Source organism: Parastagonospora nodorum, assembly GCF_000146915.1.
Source record: "Parastagonospora nodorum SN15 chromosome Unknown scaffold_12, whole genome shotgun sequence".
In the NCBI taxonomy this organism is placed as follows: Eukaryota; Fungi; Ascomycota; class Dothideomycetes; order Pleosporales; family Phaeosphaeriaceae; genus Parastagonospora; species Parastagonospora nodorum.
In genome coordinates, this window is record NW_001884560.1 from 358,825 (window position 1) to 378,520 (window position 19,696).

A 19,696-nucleotide genomic window follows, 5' to 3' on the forward strand; every position below is an offset into this window, starting at 1 on the left:
TGTGCTCACAACTCCCAAGTACGAGATACTGAGCTCGTGAAGGGTACGGTGCATGACCTCTGAGACACTTCTCTCCATCAGCGAAAAGAAAATCTGTCCTCGTCCATCCACTATCTTTACTGTTCGTTATAACAACGACTATATCAAGGTTCATCGTATTGTACTCTTCACGCAGTTTCTGTAACACTGCCTCGCGCATTAGCATATATCTTGTCAGGCGTCCCGTCGTATTTGCAAGGAGGTACCACGTCTGATTCAGACGAATCAACTTCTCTACATCCACCATGCGAGTCGGAGATGAGCACGATGTCTAGCATCTCCACCCACATGCAAACCCTGCAGCCTACTGAAACTCAAAGCTGGATACGATCTTGGTGGTCAGCAAGAAACCCTATATTGACCGGAGGATGAGGAAAAATGGAAACATCCTCTTGGTCACTCCAACCAGACTTTAGTAGAACAGGATCCCGACCTTGGCCAACATGATGACGGGTTGGCGATGATATCATCTGTGAAAGCAGTCAGAGAGGTAATCAAATCTGCTGGGTCTGTCTCAGGGACGAGACTATGCTAGTTCGGGAATTGTATAGCAGTGGGTTCAGCATAAAAGGCAGCAATGTCCTTCACATTCTGTTGCTCTATCCTGCAGAGCTTCAAGTATTCAGCCTCATACTTCCACCCTCCACTGTCTTTCCGCCTTCCTGCGAAATCATCCTCCTCCATACATCATCATGATGAACATTGCGGCATTCTGCATGCTTTTTGCAGCCAATCTAGCTTCTGGCGCAGCAGTAGCCAACCCTGAAGCACAGAGAGACATCAACATTTCCTTCACGAGCAAGGGAAATCTTGCCAACTATCGCTCGTCCGGCAAAGTGAACGTCACCAAAGAAACAACATTCACATCCATGAAGCCACTGGAACTCAAGCTCACGCCTCTTCCCGGCCTCTCAGCAAAGACCGGAGACAGCACCAACGCCCTTGTCCCCGTATCCAGCTGCCTCACCCCGCGCATCGCCGCTGATCCAGAAGACTGCGACGCGCTCTGCACGTTCCTAGAAGAGAGCACCGAAGACCTCCTTCTCCCGGCGCTCGAAATCCAAGAAATCGAAACCGGGACTTGTGGGTTTGGAGTCGCCAACCTCTGGCCATGCGGATCGGTTACCTTTTCGCAGAACCAGTTGGGGCCGGTTTGCAGGAACATGCTGAGTGAGTGCGTGCGCAATGGAGAAGATGGATTTGTGGAGGATATTGGTGGGCAGAATTTGGCTTTTGCGCTGTATGGGCTGGAGAGTGCGCCGCCTTATACTGCGGCTCCTGGAGACTGTTAGACGGGATTCATTCGAGTGCGGCGTTGTACTTAGACATCGTATCATGTATCCACGTAGTGCACAACTCCCTAGCTTGACTTGAGTACCTCTGCGATCTTGTATCGAGCTGTACGACTTTGTATCTCAAGCGCTTGGCTTAGCTAGAGCTTTGTGCTTCCACATTCGTTTAGTTGAATAAAACACCGTCTTTCGTTGCTCATGATGTAAAAGCTTGTGCGGAGATCTTTTGAGAATTAAGAATACCATTCTGCTGTTTCTGAGTCATATGTCGCCTCACCGGACCTTCCACATCATTCTTCTATAAGCACCTGATGCCATGATGCAGTCATGGTCAAGGATGCCAAAAATTATGATTGGCCAGAAACATGTATAAGTATAGTACCCTACACTTCCCACGCAGACCCCTTTTCCACCATCGTAAATCTCACAACTTCGCAACACGTATTGGCGTCACAAGCTACCTCCTACATCTCATTATGCAAAGGATTGATCTTGATTTCGTAAGTAGCCTTGGATTAACCTCCGGATGCACCCATCCTACACATACCAACCATTACCGTTGTCCCAATATCTGCTCCCTCATCCCTTCCTACAACGATGACTAACTTCTCCTAGAGCGGGGATACAGACTTATCGCGCTTTAGCGAAACGCTCGACCTTTTGGCAGTTGTCCCTACAAATTCCACGCTGCCAACATTCATCGGCCATTGGGCACCGCCTGAAGCCACTGCACGATATGTCCACATGTACACGCAACTAAGCGCTGTTCAGATCGAGTATCTCCAGGATCACAAGCCCCATGGCACCTGGACTCTTCCATGCCCCGAAGCAGACTTCTCTGGATTCTTGTCTCGCCAGATCGTTGACTTGCACACGCATTCCGCGGATCCGGACATGATCTCCAAGCTTTCCACAAGCTTCGCGGAACAACAAGCGAAAGACGCGACGCAAGTTCAGTTGTTCAGCATCAAGGTGCTGCGCGAGAACAACGATGGGTGGCTCGTGCCGAATACAAAATTGATGTGGAAATGGGTCAAGCCGCAGAGCGCTTACCGGACATCTGGCGCTTGGGAATCCACTTTGGAGAAAGCCGTGATTGATGGGGAGTGGTCTGCAGGGAAGGGGTTGGTGATTTTAGTGAAGAGTGTTCGTGAGGAGAATTCCTGAAGTTTGGGATATAACCAAGGAAACGTTCCTTTATGTAATAAATACAATGTTATTATGTATACGATATGACAAACGATAGATCGGCCACGGAATAATACCTTGAAGACGGAGACAAGCTCGGCAGGTAGTGCCGACGTCTGCAGTGAGTGGAGACTTCCAAGACTTCCCAAGGAAGGCCTTATCGACGTACCGACCCCGCACTGCGGTAACATCCATCTCTCAATATCCCACTTATGATTTCTGCAGTGTTGCAAGCATTTATAAACTCTTCCTCTTTCTTTACGTAAACTGAAGCATTCGCTCAGGTATTAAGCCGCTCGCTATCGTCCAAATTCTAGGCGGATGCAAAAGAGGAGTATGCCAAGGTCGCCTCAGGGAGCATCATGATGGATCATCGACCCATCAGGAGTCTAGCAGAGTGGTTTTACCTAGTAACTGTTAGTATGGCTTTGGCGACGTAAGCCAATTCTGTGTTCACATACCTTGAACGGCAAAGCGTTCGGTATGACGACTATCTCATTCGTAGGCCGAACATGCATTGAAGTGGACACAAAAGTCGGCGGACGACTCAGTGCTATCAAAACGGTGTGACTTATAAGGGCATCACCTGTTCCTATCCACAGAACGTTTTACTTTCTCTTCTCACGATCTGATTGTCATGGCCGCCTACCTTTTATCCCTGGGTTTCCTTTTCGCCGCTTCCATAAATGCTGCACCTCAAGCATCCCAGGCATTGTCGGCATCGTCTGTAACACCATCGCCGTCTGCTTCACCTTCTTTAACTTCCGAGGAGCGAGACGAGTTGTTTCAACTTCACGAAGAGCTAGTCAACATACCCTCGATCTCGAGCGATGAGGTAGAGTGCGCAGATTACATCTCAGAATACCTGGAAGAGCTTGGATATTATGTTGAGAAAGTACCGGTTGCGAACACGAGCACGTTCAATGTGTTTGCGTATCCATCCGCGCTCAAGGATGAGGGTATATGGCCCGAGGTACTGATCACCAGCCACATTGATACAGTACGTGCACCACTCACATCTACTCCTTATTACTGATCGGACTAGGTACCGCCATTCTACCCGTTCGAAAGGCGTGAAGAAAATGGGACGATCTTCCACTACGGCCGCGGCACCGTTGATGCAAAAGGGCCTGTAGCAACAATGATCATCGCTTCGCACAAATTCTTCCAATCTCGATCCAACACTCCCCGGCTGGGTATGCTCTTTGTTGTAGCCGAGGAGACCGGTGGCGCCGGTATGAAAGCTTTTGCCTCGTATGCGAAAAACACCACCTTCCGCGCCGGCATCTTTGGTGAACCTACGGAAGGCAAATTGGCCAGTGGCCATAAGGGCAGCCTTGGCTTGACTCTCGACGTCAAGGGCAAATCCGCTCATTCTGCCTATCCATGGCTGGGCATTTCAGCGGTTAACTATCTCGCTGAAGCTATCGTTGTCCTAAATGCACTCGAGCCCGCATTGCCGCAGAGCGAACTCCTCGGAGCTACGACACTCAATGCCGGGCTTATTCGAGGCGGTGTAGCAGGTAACGTCGTTCCGGAAGCAGCGAATGCTAGTGTCCAGATACGTATTTCGCGCTCTGAAGACGATGCCGTGTCGACGGTTCAGGGTATGATCACTCGCATGCTTTCGCCGCTCATAACTCGCGCGGAAGAAGCGAATGCTACGTTCAGCCTTATCTGGTCAAATGCGACGTATCCTGCGCCTATACTAGACACCGATGTTGAGGGCCTGGAGATCGCCCCGGTGTTCTATGGAACGGACATCCCAAGCTTGCCGCAGGTGGAGAAGAAATATCTTTTCGGGACGGGCACAATTGAGGTTGCACATACGCCGAATGAGGGCTTAAGTCAGGATGAGCTTGTACAGGCTGCGGAGGCCTACGGTTTGATCTTAGAGAGTTTGTTCCCGAGTAACTCGACGGCTGAACAATGACAAAGAGCACCCAAACACACACGACAAGTTGACTGAATGGTCGACCGCAACAGCCAACTGCAGTAATTGTATATAGAGATAAGAGAGAAAATTTGATGTTGGAAGCAAAGTAGCAGCATTTTGCTTCTCGAACTGAACCAACGTTGTGACAGAATCGTTCGTCTCTGTTACAACCTAAGTCTCCAAGCATTTTGTTCTGTCACAGTGCACTTCAGTTGTTATGCATGTCACATGGGGGTTTGCACAAGTTTTCCGCTCTCTAACTTAGGGCATGATGCAAATTTTGTATTGGTCGAGCTATAGTGCGGCATAACAGAAGTGCAAACGCTCAAGATGAAGGTTAAAGGCGGCCAGAGCTTGACTGTCCTAGAAAAGTTTCCCACTTGAGTCTTTTTCTATCGCACACAACATATAAAAATAACTGGTTTACACCGGAAATTCAACCCATACCCACGAACAAGATGTCCGTCTACGGCCACGAAGCCTCGTCCGGCCAGCCCCTCATGGTATGTTCCCGGGACACACGTGATCAACTTGGTCTGACCTGAACTAGTTCATTGGAGCTTTCAAAGAAGCCCTCCAGCAGATGTGCGTGGAGGAGATGATAGCTCTCACTCAGAAGGTATGTCAGTGCGACATCAGTATGCAATGTCTCTAACATTGGCGCCGCAGGTCAAGCATGACTCTGTCAAGTTCACCGTGGACAAATTGCTCCAGATGGAGGAAGCTGCGTGGGAAGCCCGCAATGCTATCGTGTCGGCGCTCAACCTCGGCAGCATTCAGCTTGCGGAGGCGCTTGAGAAGCTCGATCGCCACGACAAAGCACAGATGGTCAACAGGGTTAGTACTGTGATTGGACATGCTTACGAAGCGGATGTAGAGTTGGAGGTCGCTACAAAGCTGAGGGGTGAGCTTGACTTCTTGGGTCCCCAGAAGGAGTACGAAGAGGAGATGCGCAAAGAGAAGAGCGGATGAGAAGGTCGCAAGCCGCCGCTCCCGTTATCACACGGAGCAAATGACGTCTATCATCGAGCACGTTTCTCATTGAGGAGTCACGAATAGCAACCAAAGCGGTTGGTTATTCGAGGAGACGAGTCAGCAATATAGTTTTAAAAAGTCACAGATCGTAGCGACTCAATGATCTCCCACATCCACTCAACGTGCACACAACATTGATGACTGTACACGAGTTAGAATTCCGAGATTGCTAGGTTGCCATTTCCCAGCAGTGAAGGTGTAGAGGCGCAGCTTGCGCCAGCGTTTATCGCCCGCCCCTCTCCTCCGATCTCCGCAGCCCTCCCACCAACACGACCCCACACAAAAACTAGCCTTAAATTCAATCACGACTGATCAGGGACTTCTCAGCCACAGATATGGCCGAGACATTGAGCGACCGCATACATGTGCGGGCGGTAAGAACGACGAAACTTTTGCCGCGATACGGTCACAGTTCACTGACAGGCCGTGAAGGAAGAAATAGAGCGTACCCAAGAAACCAGCAGCATTGACAACACTACGAGCAGGTTGGACTGTGGTTGTGCAAATGCCATTGCAGAGATGGCGCAGGCGCATTATGACGAGGTGCAGCAGCTGAAGCGGACACATGCTTATGAAATGTACCGGTTGAGGACGCAGAAACACAGAGAAATCAGAGCTATGGTACAAGCATCAACTGTGAGTTAAAAAAAATACGTTCTAAACATACGCGGAAAGCTCAAGAAATGCGTGTATAGGCAGCGCAAGCGACTAGACTCGATCAAGTCAAAGAGTGCCGTCGAAGGTATCGAATGCAGAAAAAGACACATGCTTACCAGATGGGCCTGTTGAGCAGAGAGAAAGAATATGAGCGCGCACTGGTCTTGGACGAAGTCGAAGTAAGTCATCAATTCCGACTCGTCTTCCTGAATAATAGAAGCAGATTCTAATCATATCTAGGCTTTGGACGCAGGATATGCCGAGCTGAAGCATAAGTTCAGAGCTCAGAAAACAGCCAATCATGGCCTAATAAGCGAGATGGAACAAATGCAGGTGCATCTGAACGAGAAGGATAAGCAACTGAAAGCTATGCGTCTCAGGACAAGCGGCCTCGTCAACGAACACGCAATCGCCGACATTCTGAGCAAAGAAATTCGCGCAGCCACCAACTCTCAAGTGAGCAGAGAGGAAGCCAACATGAACAGGACAAGCGACGCGCGACAGGAGTTAAGAGCTTTGAAGAACATTTGTACCACGCGCAGATCTGGCTTGAAGATTCGGTACGACAATCTGCGCCACCAGGAAATCGAAATCCAGCTTCCGGTCGATCGCGATCAGGTCATTACCGCCGCTGGTAAATACCAGAAACTGGTGACAACAGATATGGACAACTTACTACATTGGCTAGACGAAGTTGTGAAAGACTTGACCAGGAGAGATGTCACCCTTGTTGAGCGCATAGACCGAGTGTATTCGGAGCGCACCGAAGGGCGCAACCAGAGGCTTGAAAGGTTACATAACCTGGCTGATCTTTGTGGTGTGAGGGGAAGATTGGCATTTACTGAGGACTCGGATGACGAATCGGATTGAACGAAGATCAGGCCGACTAGACTCTGAGGCTTTTGGCTGCGAAGGGAAGAAGATTGAGGCGATGCGAAGTTACACGAATATGGAGCGATCATTCAAGAATACTTCTGCCACAGAGGCTACAATATAGCGGCTGCAGCCTTCCCGGGTGCACGTAATACGTGTGGCGAATGGCCGCACATCCGGGCATCGGCGAACAAATAGAATAGCACACTACAAATCACTGGAACAAGAGCTCATCTAGCAAAGGTCTCTTTTTGTCACGGCCCTGAAATGCTTAAGTCCCAACTTCTACTAACCTGTCTGCTGCGCAGTGGTGAAGGTCGAGACAAACAAAATTGTGCCAGTGTAACCTCCCGCGCTCCGCCTCCACTTCCTCTGCGATCTGACCTCGCCCCCAAACAACACTACTGACCACATCGCTTCAAATCTTGGCTATACTTCTCGAACTTCTACTTCCCCTGTGGGCAATGCCGCCTGACGCGATGATGGACACGTTCCGCGAAGTGATGCAAGTGCGAAAGGTAAGTTGACCGACTATCCGTCAAGGTGATGGGTTCTGCCATGCTAGCAAGCCTAACAGAAGGAGTCCGCCTTGCTCAAAGAGTTTGCTAGCATGATCGCCGCTATTCAAGGTCTCTGCGAGGACCGCGGCGCAGGCATCGCACGATTGGCACAAGGAGCATTGAAGATAAGGATATAGCACGTTTTTCCTAAGTCGAAGTGGAAATTTCAGAGCTCGGCTAGAGAGTTACGATGAGCCTTTCGAGACTAAAACTTTTCCTCACCATGTCCTTCAGAGATCGAATTGATCAACCGTGAAAGTACTCTACTTGTTTCCTTACTTGTTCACCGCGCCACATCCACATTTCTCTCATGGCTCGGCTGGCATTTCAGAAGCACATCATCCAGTCCTCCCCCCTTCCCGGCATGCATCCACCTTACCAAATCCAGCGAGTCTTGGGCCAGTTGCTCGGCAGCGGAGTCGGCGTGCTGATATCAGGAAAGTAGAGCTTGTGGTAGTCATCTGTGGTTGGAGTCTGGGTGCTAGTGACGACTGGACCATTGGCACCCTGATATGCAGTGACGGTGTGGAAATAAGTCGTGGTCTGGGTGATCACGGTGGTACCGGTAATCAGTTGGGGAGCGGCTGAGACCATGGCCGCGAAAGCGGCGAGGGTGATTGCGGTGACTTGCATGGTCTGTGGTAGTTTGTGTAGATGATAGTGGTGGCTGGAGGTATACGACGTACTGTGAATGTTGAAGAGTTGAAACTGTGATCTGGTGGGTTACAAGTGTTTGGGGTGATATCGAGTAAGTATACTTAAGAAAGGAAGAAAAGGATGTGGGCTTTATATACCTGTGTCTGGTGCAGAATCTGGCTCGGCCGCACAACGGCTGGTAACTTCGGAGTGGGGAAATGATGCAAGAGTGGTCCGCTCATACATTAGTATCGATAAATACACATTATTGCTGGGTATCTGGTGGGACACGGTGTATTTGGGTCCCGGAACTTTATTGTGACACGGTGCTAAATATCATGCGGAACATGTTGAGGCTCTTACAAGAACCAGAGACTTTGGAAAGCAAGACATCAGCATTGCATGTGCTCCTGGAGTCATGTAGCCCGAGAAGCTCTAGCAAAAGTTAGAGGAACACAACAGGTAAATGATGTAGGCATGAAGGAGATCTATTTTGTTTTGCAGATATATATGATAGCAACCCTCCTTGAACAACTGAATTTTATCACAACTCTCAGTCATTTCACACTTTCAGAGCTGTCTATGAACATGAACCTATTGACACTTTTTAGACCCCCAGTAGTTCGGAGTGACCACAAACTTAGGGTAAGTCGGACCACTCAGTCATTATCCGAGTTAGAATTGGAGGTCGCATTACCGTCGGCATCCGAGGAACTTTGGTCTCGTCAGGGACTTTGACCGTAGGCCTGTATGTGACCAAGAGTTCAGACTCCAAGGCAGTTTGCAAATCCGCACAGACATGCCTAGTCATAATGACCGCCGCGGTGGCTGTATAGCTGGTCTTTGTGCGACGTGCGGATGAGGTGGCTGTCAGGAGGCCAATGGCGATGAAGATTATATTGAACTGCATGGCCTTGACTATGTCAGACATGATAGTGGTGGCTCGAGGTATACAACGTACTGTGGTGTCCTTTTAGGTGTAGTTTGATAAGGTGGGCTGAAGTTGTATGACGCGCTGTGATATCTGCGTGTTTGGAATATGATCAGGTGTACTGGATGTCTTCAGGATATGAAGGTGGGAGTTCAGGACGAACTAAATCATATAGGGCTATGCGAGTACAATGGGGAGGATTTATGATGGACGGATTTTCTACCATGGAACGCTACCAGCCCACGCGACGCTTGTACCATAGAGTTTCACCAGATGAGAAGAAAGTTCACACTTTGGTTTTTGATCATATCATCAATGAGCTCCTATTGAGTAGACATTATAAAGTAGACCTTTGGAAGTTGTGAAAAAGAAAAGAAGAAAGCCGAAGATACCTACACGCTGATTGGGCTACTGACAGTCACGTACTGCTCAGTTTCCTGCTCCTCAACAAGATCGCCAAGAATCTCATCAGCATCTCTGAATACGTAGTCCATATGGCCATCGCCCTGCTTGAGGTGCAGGATGCTGCCAGAGATCATGTCCTTCGTCTTCTTTGCCATACTCACCGGAACGTTCATGTCTTCCGTTCCGTGCCACAGTGTAAGCGGCACCCCATCGTCCACGACAGTGAGGTGTTCTGGCTCGAAACCCCATTCGGTTCCGTACAGTTTCGCCTCCCATGATGCACCCTCGCCACTCTTCGCGAAACTTCCCCTCGTCATGGCGACAAAGGTAGGCCAGTTGGCGGGATCCTTGACGGCCAGAACGTCGCCGGGATGTCGCTTGAAGGGCTCATTGCTCATGAGATCTTCGAGTACCTTGGGGTCCTTGTCCCGTGCTGCCTTGCCCATTGTGTTGTCGAAGAAGAAAGATGTGAGGCCCGTAGCCCATGGCGCGGCCCAAAACAGGAAACGAGTTGGTACCGGCATTCCCGCTGTACCGAATTTGAGGGGACATATGCCGCTGGCTACCGTCACGCCGAGGAGTCTCTCTTTCGGGATAGTCTTGAGACAGGCCAGCGCGTATGGTCCGCCGCCAGATACTCCTAACACGTAAAATTCATGTATCTTGAGCTGGTCGGCTAGCGCGATGACGTCGGTGGGCCAGTCGAGTATGGAGCGGGCTTTCTGGAAGGTTGAGAAGCCGCTGCCAGGGCGGTCCGGCGCGATGAGGCGTACGCTATGTTTGGTGCATGCCGAGTGCCATATCTTGCCTTCGAAGCGCGAGGAAGGAAATCCATGCATGTAGATGATCGTTTTGCGGGGAACGGGGCTGCCATATATGGCATAGGACAGTGTGCGACCGTCGCTGAGCTTGACGCTCTCGTTTTCAAGCGTCGCCATGCAGGCGTCGTGATGTCGCGGGTGAGAAGTGTTCTGCCTAGACCTTGATATTAAAGTTTGGTGAGCTTAGGTAAGTTTGGAACCCTGCAGAAGGTTTAGTGAGAGGATCAAGTGCGACATTTTGAGGCTAGGTGGCCTTGAGGGATATTTCCTGCATCAAGGGTTGCTAATACGCGGTGTACCAAGTGAGTGATCACTTGCGCGGGGTGAGATGGGAACGCTAACGCCAAGCGAACGCTAGTGCATACAGAGTTTAGTTTTAAAAGGGTCCAGAGGCCTGTCCGGACATCATCTGCAACTTTCACACCATTCATCGATGATTGCATTCCTGATCTGGTATCTCACATGCCGCCAGCACATCCAACGCGCTTCTTCCGTAGCACGAAGCCTCAATGCAGCTTAGCTGTCATCAATACAAGTGGAGATGCCATCGCAGATCGAAACGCGCTGAGTGCATCGCCACAACGTCGTGTCCCACCTTGGACAAAACCATGACTTCCTCGGTAGCGCCCTGCTAAACCCATCCTTTCGGCTGAATTGAGCGAACCCAGTCGGCGGTTCCTGGATCGGTACTCTTAGGCATGGTTATCTTGAGTTTATCCTGTGGCTGATCACACATGCGATGGGTCGCACTTCTATATGCTCACGTCTTTGTCTCTAGTACAGATGCAAGTTTGTTCTGATGATCTTCATTTCAGTTGATGCAATGTCAGACTTTCTCATTACATGGGAGAAAAGCAATAGCTTGCCTCATAGGCGCGTCATGTATTCCTTATTCATTTCATAATGAGAGGACAGAACCATGGAGCCCTCCACGATCCAATGATGCCTTGTCATGCTCCACAATGCCTTTCCCTACGGCATCAGCTCAGAGCAAGGGCAGGAAGATGTCTTAGAAGACCAATAAGCACATCAATGACCTTCGTCTGCCTGAAAGACGCAAGCGGGCTTTCAAGCTCCCTACTTGTAATGGGTGAAGCCGAACGGACGCAGAAGCGCCTTAATGAACGTGTCTGCCTTCGCACGCTTCAGAGGATAGATGAAATTGGGAACGGTGTACTCGCGAAGCTTCGAGATGTTGCGGAAGAGCTTGAGCTCAAAGACCTTAGGGTTGCGGCAATGATCCAAGAAGTTGAAGATGTTGAGGTGGACCTTGGCCAACGCCTAGCACACGATCAGGACTTAGTCTCAGTCTCAAGTGTGTTTGCGCGAACACATACCTTCTTGCACTGAGTGATTGACGTAGGGATATCCTCAATTCGGCACAGACAGCACATCTCCTGCCACATTTCGAGCTTACCCATGTCGATACCGAAGTGGCGAGCAAACTCGGCGTCGAAGGCATCCAGACGCTGGCGCTGCTTCTCCTTCTTGGACCACTTCTCCTGGACTGCGAGACGCGCCATCTCGCTCGTTAGGCTGGCACCAGGTTCCTCCTCAAAGTCGGAGAATTGGGCGAAATAGCTGCTGCCATGCTCAGAAGAATCAGTATCGGATACGGACAGCGTGCTGCATTCGTTCGATGAAGAGGAGGACGTGGTCTGGAATTTATCGGTGTGCAGCGAAACACTTCCCCCGTCTATGAATCGTCAGGTATGCAGGATAGATACGGGCAATCTACTCACGCTGACTACCCTTGCGGGCGGGCCTACCGCGACGAGCCATTACGCCTGCAAGACGATGACTGTTAGCTGAATTCTATGTTTGAGGTAGAATTTGGCGACCGGCTCAAGATGCAGAAGTTGTTGCGGACCCAAAGCAATCGTGAACGTAGCAGCGCAGGCGGGTGTTGATAAATGAGACACACGTGCCAAGGGCACACTACGTCACTGCGTGAGAGTGGACATTTTTTTTGTGAGCTTTCATATAGTGTTAGATCACGAAATCTACGCTGATAGTAGCGATGATGGTGAAGATGAGGGCACTTGCACGCAGTTCATGTTAAGACTGATTGCTAAGATCACAATGGGTTCAAGCTTTCCCCAGATAGATGCCACAGCGAATGCATTCACTGGTCAGCTGGGATACACCACGCGGTAAGTTTATAGACATAAGGTCTACACTTTGATGGTTGAGCAAAATACCCTTTTTGGATTAGTACGTGAGAGTCAGTCACCCCTACGTTTCTACAAGTGTTCTGCACGAGCTCGAACGATTTCTTCCGACCATACGGACCGAGAAGACAAACTCAAAGACTTCCCCAAGAGTCAACAAAGCTCCTAGTGTACGAAACTAAACGCAGACTCAGAGAGTTGTGTAGTGCCAGCTGCCCTTTTGATGACAGATTTAGCTCAGGCACTGCCATAAGCGGGACTCAGATCCTTTAGGAAGACCGGAAGGAAAGTATCTCTCTTTGCCATGTCAAGCGGATAGGTGCGACCCGGCTTGAGGGCGTCTTTGGCGAATACCATGAAATCCTCAAACAGTGGCACAGGAACACCAGTCCGCTGGTTATCGAGAACGTCAAAGATATTAGCCAGAACGTTCTCGAGTACCTATTTGATAACAGGTTAGATATCGCCATTTTTGCAAGTCTGGCGACAAGCCGGACGTACCTCCATACAACCAGGAATAGTGTCCGGGATCGGATCGATGTTACAGACACTGCACAGCTTCTGCCAAGTGTCCAGGTCGCCGGTATCACCGCCATAATGATCTTCGAAGTCATCATTGAAGATTTCAATGCGGTGAAGACGACGTTCAACTTTGTCCCAGCCCATGTGCCTAGAGAGACGCCAGAACTCATTGCTGAAGGGCGCGCTTGGGTTGGGCATGAAACCGTCGAATTGATGCCAGACAGATGTACCATCATCGCTAGCGGCCAGTGCAGAGCTAGCACTGGAAACATCCAAGTTGACAACTGCCATATCAGCGAAGACCGAGTATTGCGCACATAGGCTCGTTACTAACCGAGAGCACGCCAGACATAGATCTCATCAAAAGCCTGAAGCCACTTCGCTTTCCACGGCTCCTCACCGCCAGCCCAACCGAGCAGCTTGGCGAGAAGGTTGAATTGGCGTTTCGGACTGTCATGGATGTCGAGCTCAAAGTCAGTGCCTTCGGTCCAGCTGTTGAGTAGAGCCTGTTGAGCATCGGTCAACTTGTACGGACGCCCCCATCTCGAGCGATAGCTTCACGCGTAGTTGAGGTTGCAGTGGTGTTGATATGTTGTAACGACACTGAAGTTTAAAAGTGAGAGTGTACCAGGACTGCGCGCGATGAAGGTGAATGGAAGCAGTGAGTACCCGCGATGATGTGAACCATCACTGATGCATGGCAGCTCTCATCGCTTCATGAATCAGGGCTGAGTATGTAGGAGGGTAAAAGCTGTGAAACAACCTTTCATGTTATTGAAAGTGTATTGGAGTATCGAGAACCAACTGTTCAAAGCGGTGTGTAAAATCCCCCAAGTTCTGCCCCGTAAACATCCGCCTGGGACCAAGCAGTGAACGAAATTCAAGACAAACATCATTGACGCCGCAAGCTTCGTGTACGGTATTTAACCAACCCCACATCAAATCTTCCTCAAAAACACATTCAACAGTCCATCCCCCTTCGCGCACTCCCTCGGAAACGTGTGCCCCGCACGCGTATACCTCACAAACTGCCCATACGACCGAAACCGCAAGACCTTGACCTCTGGATTGCGCCGATGGTCGAGCACGTTGTACAGATTGACCATTACGGGTGACATGATCTAGGAATCGTTAGCCTACTGCAATAATTTCCATGAGCCTGTTTTGTTGAACGAACCTTCCGACACTGCGTCACCGACTTCGGAGCAACATCAACACCCACATCTTCACAAAGTTGCTGCCATCGGTCCAACTTATTCAAGTGTGTACCATAATGGTGTGCGATTTCTGCTGCGAGTGCTTTGACTTGTTGCTCGCGTCGCTCGGTCTGGGTCCACTTTTGATGCTTGGATAGGCGGGCGAATTCTTGCTTGAAGGGGGATGTAGGGGCTGGGTCGAAGCCGGGAAATTGGAGCCAGAAGGGGCTGGGTGAGGGGGGCTGGGGCTCTGTTGATAGTTCATCTGGGTCTTGGTTGGATGTGTATGGACTGGGCGATTGCGATTGGGTGTCTTTCGTTAATACATCTGGTTCTTGGTCGGATGTGTGTGTTTGGACTGCGAGACTAGTGTTTGCCTCATGGTAGATCGAAGAGTCTAGCTTGTCATCGGCGGTGGTGAGTGCTTCGAGACAAGTTTCGAGGACTTCGATAGTGGGCACGTTGATAGATACTCCTCCGTTGACGGAGCCGTTGGTGTCAAGAGACAGGACGCTTGGGGCTTCGGAGATGAGGGAGTACGAAGAGGTGCTCGATCCAACAGACAAGCGGCGCATGCGATCGAGAAGATCGGGCTCTGCAGTTTGCGTAGCCATGGTCTCAGCGTTGAGCGTCGTGTTGTCGTTCGACATCCTTGTTTTCGAGAAGGTTGACGACTTGTAATGGTGACACAGGAATGTACAGCCCTCACTTCATCGGTTGCGGTCTATGTAAGGTCAATTCCCAGAAAATCGCGACGATACAAGTACCGACTCTGTGATTTTGCTTTTTGTAACGCCCATAGCTTGGCCGATAAGATGACCGTGTTTTGCTGCTCGACCATGGTTACTTGATCTCTTAGCCCGCACCGAGCCATGTTTAGATATTCGCCTCATGCAAAAAGCCGCGCTTATCAAAACTTCGCACAGCTCGTTCGAAATCGACACATTGAATCTAGAAATTGCTTTTATTTGTAGTGGTTCTTACTAAACGTGTAGCGAAACAGCGACTTCTATGTCTTCAAACCGACCATAAAACGATCTCGCTGACAATGACACAACTCATTCTGAAGTACCATCGCCCGCGTCAAAGTAATACCACTATTTTAAACTTGGTCAACGCGCTCAATACATTCAGGCCCACGGTCCTAGGTCTTGCACAACGCTAACAACGCCGAATCCTACCAAGCTCATGTTCTTTCCCGGGGTACAGTTCACTCGCTCGTGTCCAGCTTCGACATCTTGCCCTGTCGCACGCCCTGTACAGAATCCTCGCTCTTGCGCTTGCGTCTGATCTTGTTCGTAGTATCAAACTCCAGACCCTGCTCGCGGATTTTCTTGGTAGCAGCGCGAGTCCGACCAAAGCCATCAACAGACTGGGACTTTTCCTTCTCGCCAGATGTAGCACATTCAGTACCACCTGACTTGATTGTATTCTCGTTGGCTTGATCAGGACGGCGGTTGATAAGGACAATACGCTTGGGCTTGAAGTCCCTCTCCTCCACCGTACAGCGGTTGATGAGGGTAATTCTCTTTGGCTGGAGGTCGTCCCGTTCAACCACTGGCTCGATCTTATCCTCAACCACAGCGCTGTTTTGATCAGGGCGGCAATTAATCAAGACGATCCGCTTAGGCCGAAACTCCCTCTCCGCAGCCCCATCGCGGTTGATCAAGACGATCCTCTTGGGCCGGAAGTCCCTCTCTGCCGTACCGCGGCTGATGATAGTAATTCTCTTGGGTCCCGTGGGAACTTTTGCGAATCCAGATCCCATCTGCAGAGGTTGGTGAGGCAAAAACCACTTCCCATCAACCCAAAGCCCCCTCTGGCTACTCCCATCCTGCATCTTGCACACCATAGGCTGCGATGCCACTGGCTGCGCATAAACGCTCCTTGCAAAGCTTCCACCACTCTTCCTCGCCGCCATCCTCTCCACCTCCTTCCTCGCGCGCGCCATCGTCCCCGCGAGCGGCTTGATGGGGAAACGCGTGGGCGTCTTGATGCGCGCGGCAATCGCCCTACATTGCCTGTTCTGGCGGGTGACTTGCCTGCTTGAACGACCTACATCGTTCCAGTCTGTGTCGTCGAAAGTGCGTAGGGTGAACTCGCTGCGCTGGAATGAGCTTATGCGAGGGCTGGGATGCAGATGGGATACAGATGGGATACATACATGCTACTGCTAGACCTAGACGGAGAGGATGTGAGCAGTGCTGCAGCGGCCTCATCGCTTTCGCGGGCCAAGGAGATGAGGTCGGAGAGGTAGCCTGAGTCGGCTCGGGAGTAAGAGATTTTGGAGGTGTCCTTGGGAGCCATTGCGGCTTGTCTGGTGCAGTTGACTCGTACAACTGGGTAGTTGTTAAGAAGTCAAGAGGCTTCCTGCAAGGAAAAGGGCTTGAGAGAAATTTTTATGTCGGTAGCTTGCTGATGTTTTGCAAGAGACGCGTTGTGCGTTTGTCGTACGCGTTCTTGACGCGCTGCAGTCCCGATTGGGTTGTCGAGGTGAAAGAGAGCAAGAAAAAGTTGTGTGTGTGAGCAACCTGCTGAAAATCAAATTTGTACGGGCGTGTATTTAGTCAAGGATAGCGAGCGGCAGAAGAGGAGACACACTTTAAATACTTCTCTCCTAGTGGCGTAGTCGAACCAGGAAAACAGCTACCACGGGTAGTACTTCTGAATTCCCTCTGTTGCAAAAGCCCTGCGTCAATTTTCTGTATGGACAAAACCAGGAGTGGGCGCTAAGCAGCTTTTTTTGTGCTATTTCTTGGTTGCGAAATGTGCTAAAGTTGTTTCCAACCATCGCCAATGTCTTGTATCAATTCGATCCGTGCCAAAAACTTTTCTCTGTTCGGATCGCTTTTCGTGCATATCTTGCCCCCGCCTTAAGCCCACCTACCTGCCAGACTCTCCATTGTAGTCACTCCCGCCAAAACGCGATGCAAGTCCTCCAGGTCAAAGCTCTCCCTTGCCGACGAATACTCCAACGCCCCCTCACGATCATCCTCTTCTGCAGCCAATGCTTCTTCGAAAATATCACGCTCGGTAACAACCACGGCCATGTTCTTTTCCCCATACACCAAGCGCGGAGTCTTTAGTACCGGGGTGCCATTCTATACACCACCCGCGGATTTTACGATCTCCGAAACCTTGCGTGCGAGGTCTTCAGCCTCGGCCTTCGTCGCGGCCTCGGCGTAGACACGGACTGCATCTTCGGTGCCACTGGCACGAGCGAAAGAGCGGCCTTGGCGGAATTTCTGGACTTCTTTGTCGATCTGGGATTGGACGCCGTCAGGCTTTGTGAGCTTTCGCTCGGCATCCGTGGTCTTGAAGATATTGCGATCTTTCACGAGAACTTTTGAGAGACGATTCGGAAGATCAGTGTAGGTTGCGAGCCACTCCTGAGGACCCCACCGCTTGTGTGCGAGGACAACCTCGACAAGGAGGAAGTCAGATAGCGCATCTCCGACAGCCTGGTTGATCAAATCTATGCAAGCGCGGAGGATTTCGAGATTCTCTGCCTCAGAAGGTGACTTGGGCTCGTAGCTCTGGATGATGTTCAGGGTATTTTGAGAGAAGATGGCAGTGCCATGGCCGTTGGCCTCGAAGTAGACACCAATGTCGAGCTTCTGAGCGGCATGGTGGAGGTACTTTACTCCGGTAGGCGTGCAGGTGACAGGAAGACGGAGGTTCTTCTCGACATACTCCGTGGCTGCGCCGTTTGCATATGCAGTCTGTACAACACCGATCTTGATTTGGTCAGCAAGGCCTGACGAGCGTACTAGATCGCCAAAGAAAGATGCGACAAGCGTAGCGATGCGGTCACCGTCTAGCAATCGGAAGACGTTCTGCTCGTCCTTGAAGTAATAGACGACACGATCTGCATCGCCATCGAGCGAGCAGCAGCGGTCGCCGGGGCCAGTCTTAGAGGAAGGTGGCGCTCGCTGGTTCGTCTTGACATAGTCGGCTCCGCACTGATTCATCATTAGTGAAAGGTAACACTCTAAAGTTCCGGCAGACTTGCATCAACATTGAGAGCCTCTGGCTTAATAACGTTGTCGTTCGTGACGGAGATCTCGAGACCAGTCTCCTTTGCGGGGAGGTACTTGATGAGCTCGTTGAGTTTAGGGCCACCAACACCATTCGCACAGTCGACGGTCAAGCCGCCGTTGGGTTTCCTGCTACCCATAGCCTTCTTGAATGCCGAACTGAACTTCTCGTAGTAGCCGACCTCAGTAGGGATACCGTAGGCCTCGGATGTGCCCTCAGTGTTGAGGCAGCGAACCATGTAGTGCAGCTGTGGGGTTGTCAGGAAGCCATAGTCCTTGTACTCAGCTCCAGCACCCTTCAAACCGTCCAACAAGCAGCCGAGCAGCCTTGATCCAGAAGCACGGGTGTCGCGTGCGACAACAACGTTGGCGGGCTTGCTGAGATCGATTTTCTGCTCCTCCGCAATCTTGTGGTAGTACTTCGAGACGGCCTCGGGGCTAGTCTGGTTGGCCATCTCAGTGCTGATAACCTCCCATGACTCCTGTGTAAAAGTGTCAGTTTATAGCCGCCGTGATCGGTATAAAATTGGAGGATGGTGGCATACCTCCAGCATGTCACCCTATGCAAATGTTAGCCGGATACTATCAAGCGAAAGGACAGTCTCACCTTTGGCTCTACCAGCTTCACGCCGTTGTCCTCGGGAGGATTGTGGGAAGCTGTGATCATGACCCCAATGTACTTTCCGTCCAACTTGCGAGATCGAAGGGCTGCAATGAGACCGACACGGACTAAGACGGAGTCGAGGACATTGCTGCTAAAATTAGCGGTGGCTCTTTGGTGAGTTTTGCGTCGGGCAATTAAGAGTTCTTACGCTTTCGTTCGGAACTGTGGTTGCTCAATTAGTGGCGCTCCTTGTATTAGGATGCGATACTCACTCCGGCGGTGCCATAGGTGTAGACAAGTCCCTCAGGCGGCGGGTGCTTCTGCGCAGCATCAATGATAGGATCGGACATTGTGCCGTCTGTTTTTTGTAAGCGATGTTCGGGCCAACAGTCAAACTTGGAGAATGCGTAGATGTGAGCGGCGCTGCTGCTGCTGAGGTCCAAAAAGTCAAGTCGCTCGCAAGAGGTGGAGGATTGCTGTGCATATGGAGCTTCAGAGCCCCTCCACGCTACCGTCCGCGCTAGCAGGGATTAGTCGGACACCCCTGCCGGGTTCTAATGACGTTACACTTGTACCTGAGCAGATGCTGAAAATAGCTTTAGCTATTGCTTCTTCCACGTGCTATTTCCGGTCGTAAGGAATCTGACGCTACCGTCAATGGTTAGTATTGACGGCTCTTTAGCAGACAGCTTGGTCGTTTATTAAAAAAATTAAGAGGCAGCATCTTCTGGTTGCATCTGGTCGCGCGATGGCGGGGTTGTGGAGCTGAGCGGAGGCTGACCGCTCTTCGTCC

The 19,696-nt window shown here is 50.7% G+C and overlaps 14 protein-coding genes across 14 annotated transcripts; 6 read left to right on the forward strand and 8 right to left on the reverse strand.

The window, feature by feature from the left end:
- Positions 1-306: 306 nt before the first annotated feature.
- SNOG_08052 (hypothetical protein) lies at positions 307-1,331 on the forward strand (the record flags this gene model as incomplete). The annotated part of the gene is made up of 2 exons (XM_001798327.1): positions 307-377; positions 659-1,331. 2 exons carry the CDS (start codon positions 307-309, stop codon positions 1,329-1,331), a joined length of 744 nt encoding a protein of 247 aa, XP_001798379.1.
- Positions 1,332-1,807: 476 nt separating this feature from the next.
- SNOG_08053 (hypothetical protein) lies at positions 1,808-2,498 on the forward strand (the record flags this gene model as incomplete). Its single annotated transcript, XM_001798328.1, has 2 exons — positions 1,808-1,831; positions 1,947-2,498. The coding sequence occupies 2 exons, from the start codon at positions 1,808-1,810 to the stop codon at positions 2,496-2,498; spliced, it is 576 nt and encodes a 191-aa protein (XP_001798380.1).
- Positions 2,499-3,156: 658 nt separating this feature from the next.
- On the forward strand, positions 3,157-4,452 carry SNOG_08054 (hypothetical protein; the record flags this gene model as incomplete). The annotated part of the gene is made up of 2 exons (XM_001798329.1): positions 3,157-3,519; positions 3,565-4,452. The coding sequence occupies 2 exons, from the start codon at positions 3,157-3,159 to the stop codon at positions 4,450-4,452; spliced, it is 1,251 nt and encodes a 416-aa protein (XP_001798381.1).
- A 461-nt stretch (positions 4,453-4,913) lies between these two features.
- SNOG_08055 (hypothetical protein) lies at positions 4,914-5,427 on the forward strand (the record flags this gene model as incomplete). The annotated part of the gene is made up of 3 exons (XM_001798330.1): positions 4,914-4,958; positions 5,006-5,074; positions 5,125-5,427. The coding sequence occupies 3 exons, from the start codon at positions 4,914-4,916 to the stop codon at positions 5,425-5,427; spliced, it is 417 nt and encodes a 138-aa protein (XP_001798382.1).
- A 582-nt stretch (positions 5,428-6,009) lies between these two features.
- On the forward strand, positions 6,010-7,017 carry SNOG_08056 (hypothetical protein; the record flags this gene model as incomplete). Its single annotated transcript, XM_001798331.1, has 3 exons — positions 6,010-6,126; positions 6,186-6,326; positions 6,388-7,017. The coding sequence occupies 3 exons, from the start codon at positions 6,010-6,012 to the stop codon at positions 7,015-7,017; spliced, it is 888 nt and encodes a 295-aa protein (XP_001798383.1).
- A 938-nt stretch (positions 7,018-7,955) lies between these two features.
- SNOG_08057 (hypothetical protein) lies at positions 7,956-8,462 on the reverse strand (the record flags this gene model as incomplete). Its single annotated transcript, XM_001798332.1, has 3 exons — positions 7,956-8,216; positions 8,267-8,295; positions 8,375-8,462. 3 exons carry the CDS (start codon positions 8,460-8,462, stop codon positions 7,956-7,958), a joined length of 378 nt encoding a protein of 125 aa, XP_001798384.1.
- A 90-nt stretch (positions 8,463-8,552) lies between these two features.
- On the reverse strand, positions 8,553-9,147 carry SNOG_08058 (hypothetical protein; the record flags this gene model as incomplete). The annotated part of the gene is made up of 2 exons (XM_001798333.1): positions 8,553-8,651; positions 8,932-9,147. 2 exons carry the CDS (start codon positions 9,145-9,147, stop codon positions 8,553-8,555), a joined length of 315 nt encoding a protein of 104 aa, XP_001798385.1.
- A 392-nt stretch (positions 9,148-9,539) lies between these two features.
- SNOG_08059 (hypothetical protein) lies at positions 9,540-10,490 on the reverse strand (the record flags this gene model as incomplete). The annotated part of the gene is made up of 1 exon (XM_001798334.1): positions 9,540-10,490. The coding sequence occupies one exon, from the start codon at positions 10,488-10,490 to the stop codon at positions 9,540-9,542; it is 951 nt and encodes a 316-aa protein (XP_001798386.1).
- A 960-nt stretch (positions 10,491-11,450) lies between these two features.
- On the reverse strand, positions 11,451-12,155 carry SNOG_08060 (hypothetical protein; the record flags this gene model as incomplete). The annotated part of the gene is made up of 3 exons (XM_001798335.1): positions 11,451-11,654; positions 11,711-12,069; positions 12,116-12,155. The coding sequence occupies 3 exons, from the start codon at positions 12,153-12,155 to the stop codon at positions 11,451-11,453; spliced, it is 603 nt and encodes a 200-aa protein (XP_001798387.1).
- A 300-nt stretch (positions 12,156-12,455) lies between these two features.
- On the forward strand, positions 12,456-12,726 carry SNOG_08061 (hypothetical protein; the record flags this gene model as incomplete). The annotated part of the gene is made up of 2 exons (XM_001798336.1): positions 12,456-12,526; positions 12,624-12,726. The coding sequence occupies 2 exons, from the start codon at positions 12,456-12,458 to the stop codon at positions 12,724-12,726; spliced, it is 174 nt and encodes a 57-aa protein (XP_001798388.1).
- An 87-nt stretch (positions 12,727-12,813) lies between these two features.
- Positions 12,814-13,583, reverse strand: SNOG_08062 (hypothetical protein; the record flags this gene model as incomplete). Its single annotated transcript, XM_001798337.1, has 3 exons — positions 12,814-12,985; positions 13,046-13,350; positions 13,401-13,583. The coding sequence occupies 3 exons, from the start codon at positions 13,581-13,583 to the stop codon at positions 12,814-12,816; spliced, it is 660 nt and encodes a 219-aa protein (XP_001798389.1).
- A 421-nt stretch (positions 13,584-14,004) lies between these two features.
- SNOG_08063 (hypothetical protein) lies at positions 14,005-14,912 on the reverse strand (the record flags this gene model as incomplete). Its single annotated transcript, XM_001798338.1, has 2 exons — positions 14,005-14,187; positions 14,244-14,912. 2 exons carry the CDS (start codon positions 14,910-14,912, stop codon positions 14,005-14,007), a joined length of 852 nt encoding a protein of 283 aa, XP_001798390.1.
- A 560-nt stretch (positions 14,913-15,472) lies between these two features.
- SNOG_08064 (hypothetical protein) lies at positions 15,473-16,569 on the reverse strand (the record flags this gene model as incomplete). Its single annotated transcript, XM_001798339.1, has 2 exons — positions 15,473-16,364; positions 16,427-16,569. The coding sequence occupies 2 exons, from the start codon at positions 16,567-16,569 to the stop codon at positions 15,473-15,475; spliced, it is 1,035 nt and encodes a 344-aa protein (XP_001798391.1).
- A 566-nt stretch (positions 16,570-17,135) lies between these two features.
- Positions 17,136-19,253, reverse strand: SNOG_08066 (hypothetical protein; the record flags this gene model as incomplete). The annotated part of the gene is made up of 6 exons (XM_001798340.1): positions 17,136-17,363; positions 17,388-18,224; positions 18,275-18,781; positions 18,845-18,859; positions 18,907-19,051; positions 19,192-19,253. The coding sequence occupies 6 exons, from the start codon at positions 19,251-19,253 to the stop codon at positions 17,136-17,138; spliced, it is 1,794 nt and encodes a 597-aa protein (XP_001798392.1).
- Positions 19,254-19,696: the final 443 nt, after the last annotated feature.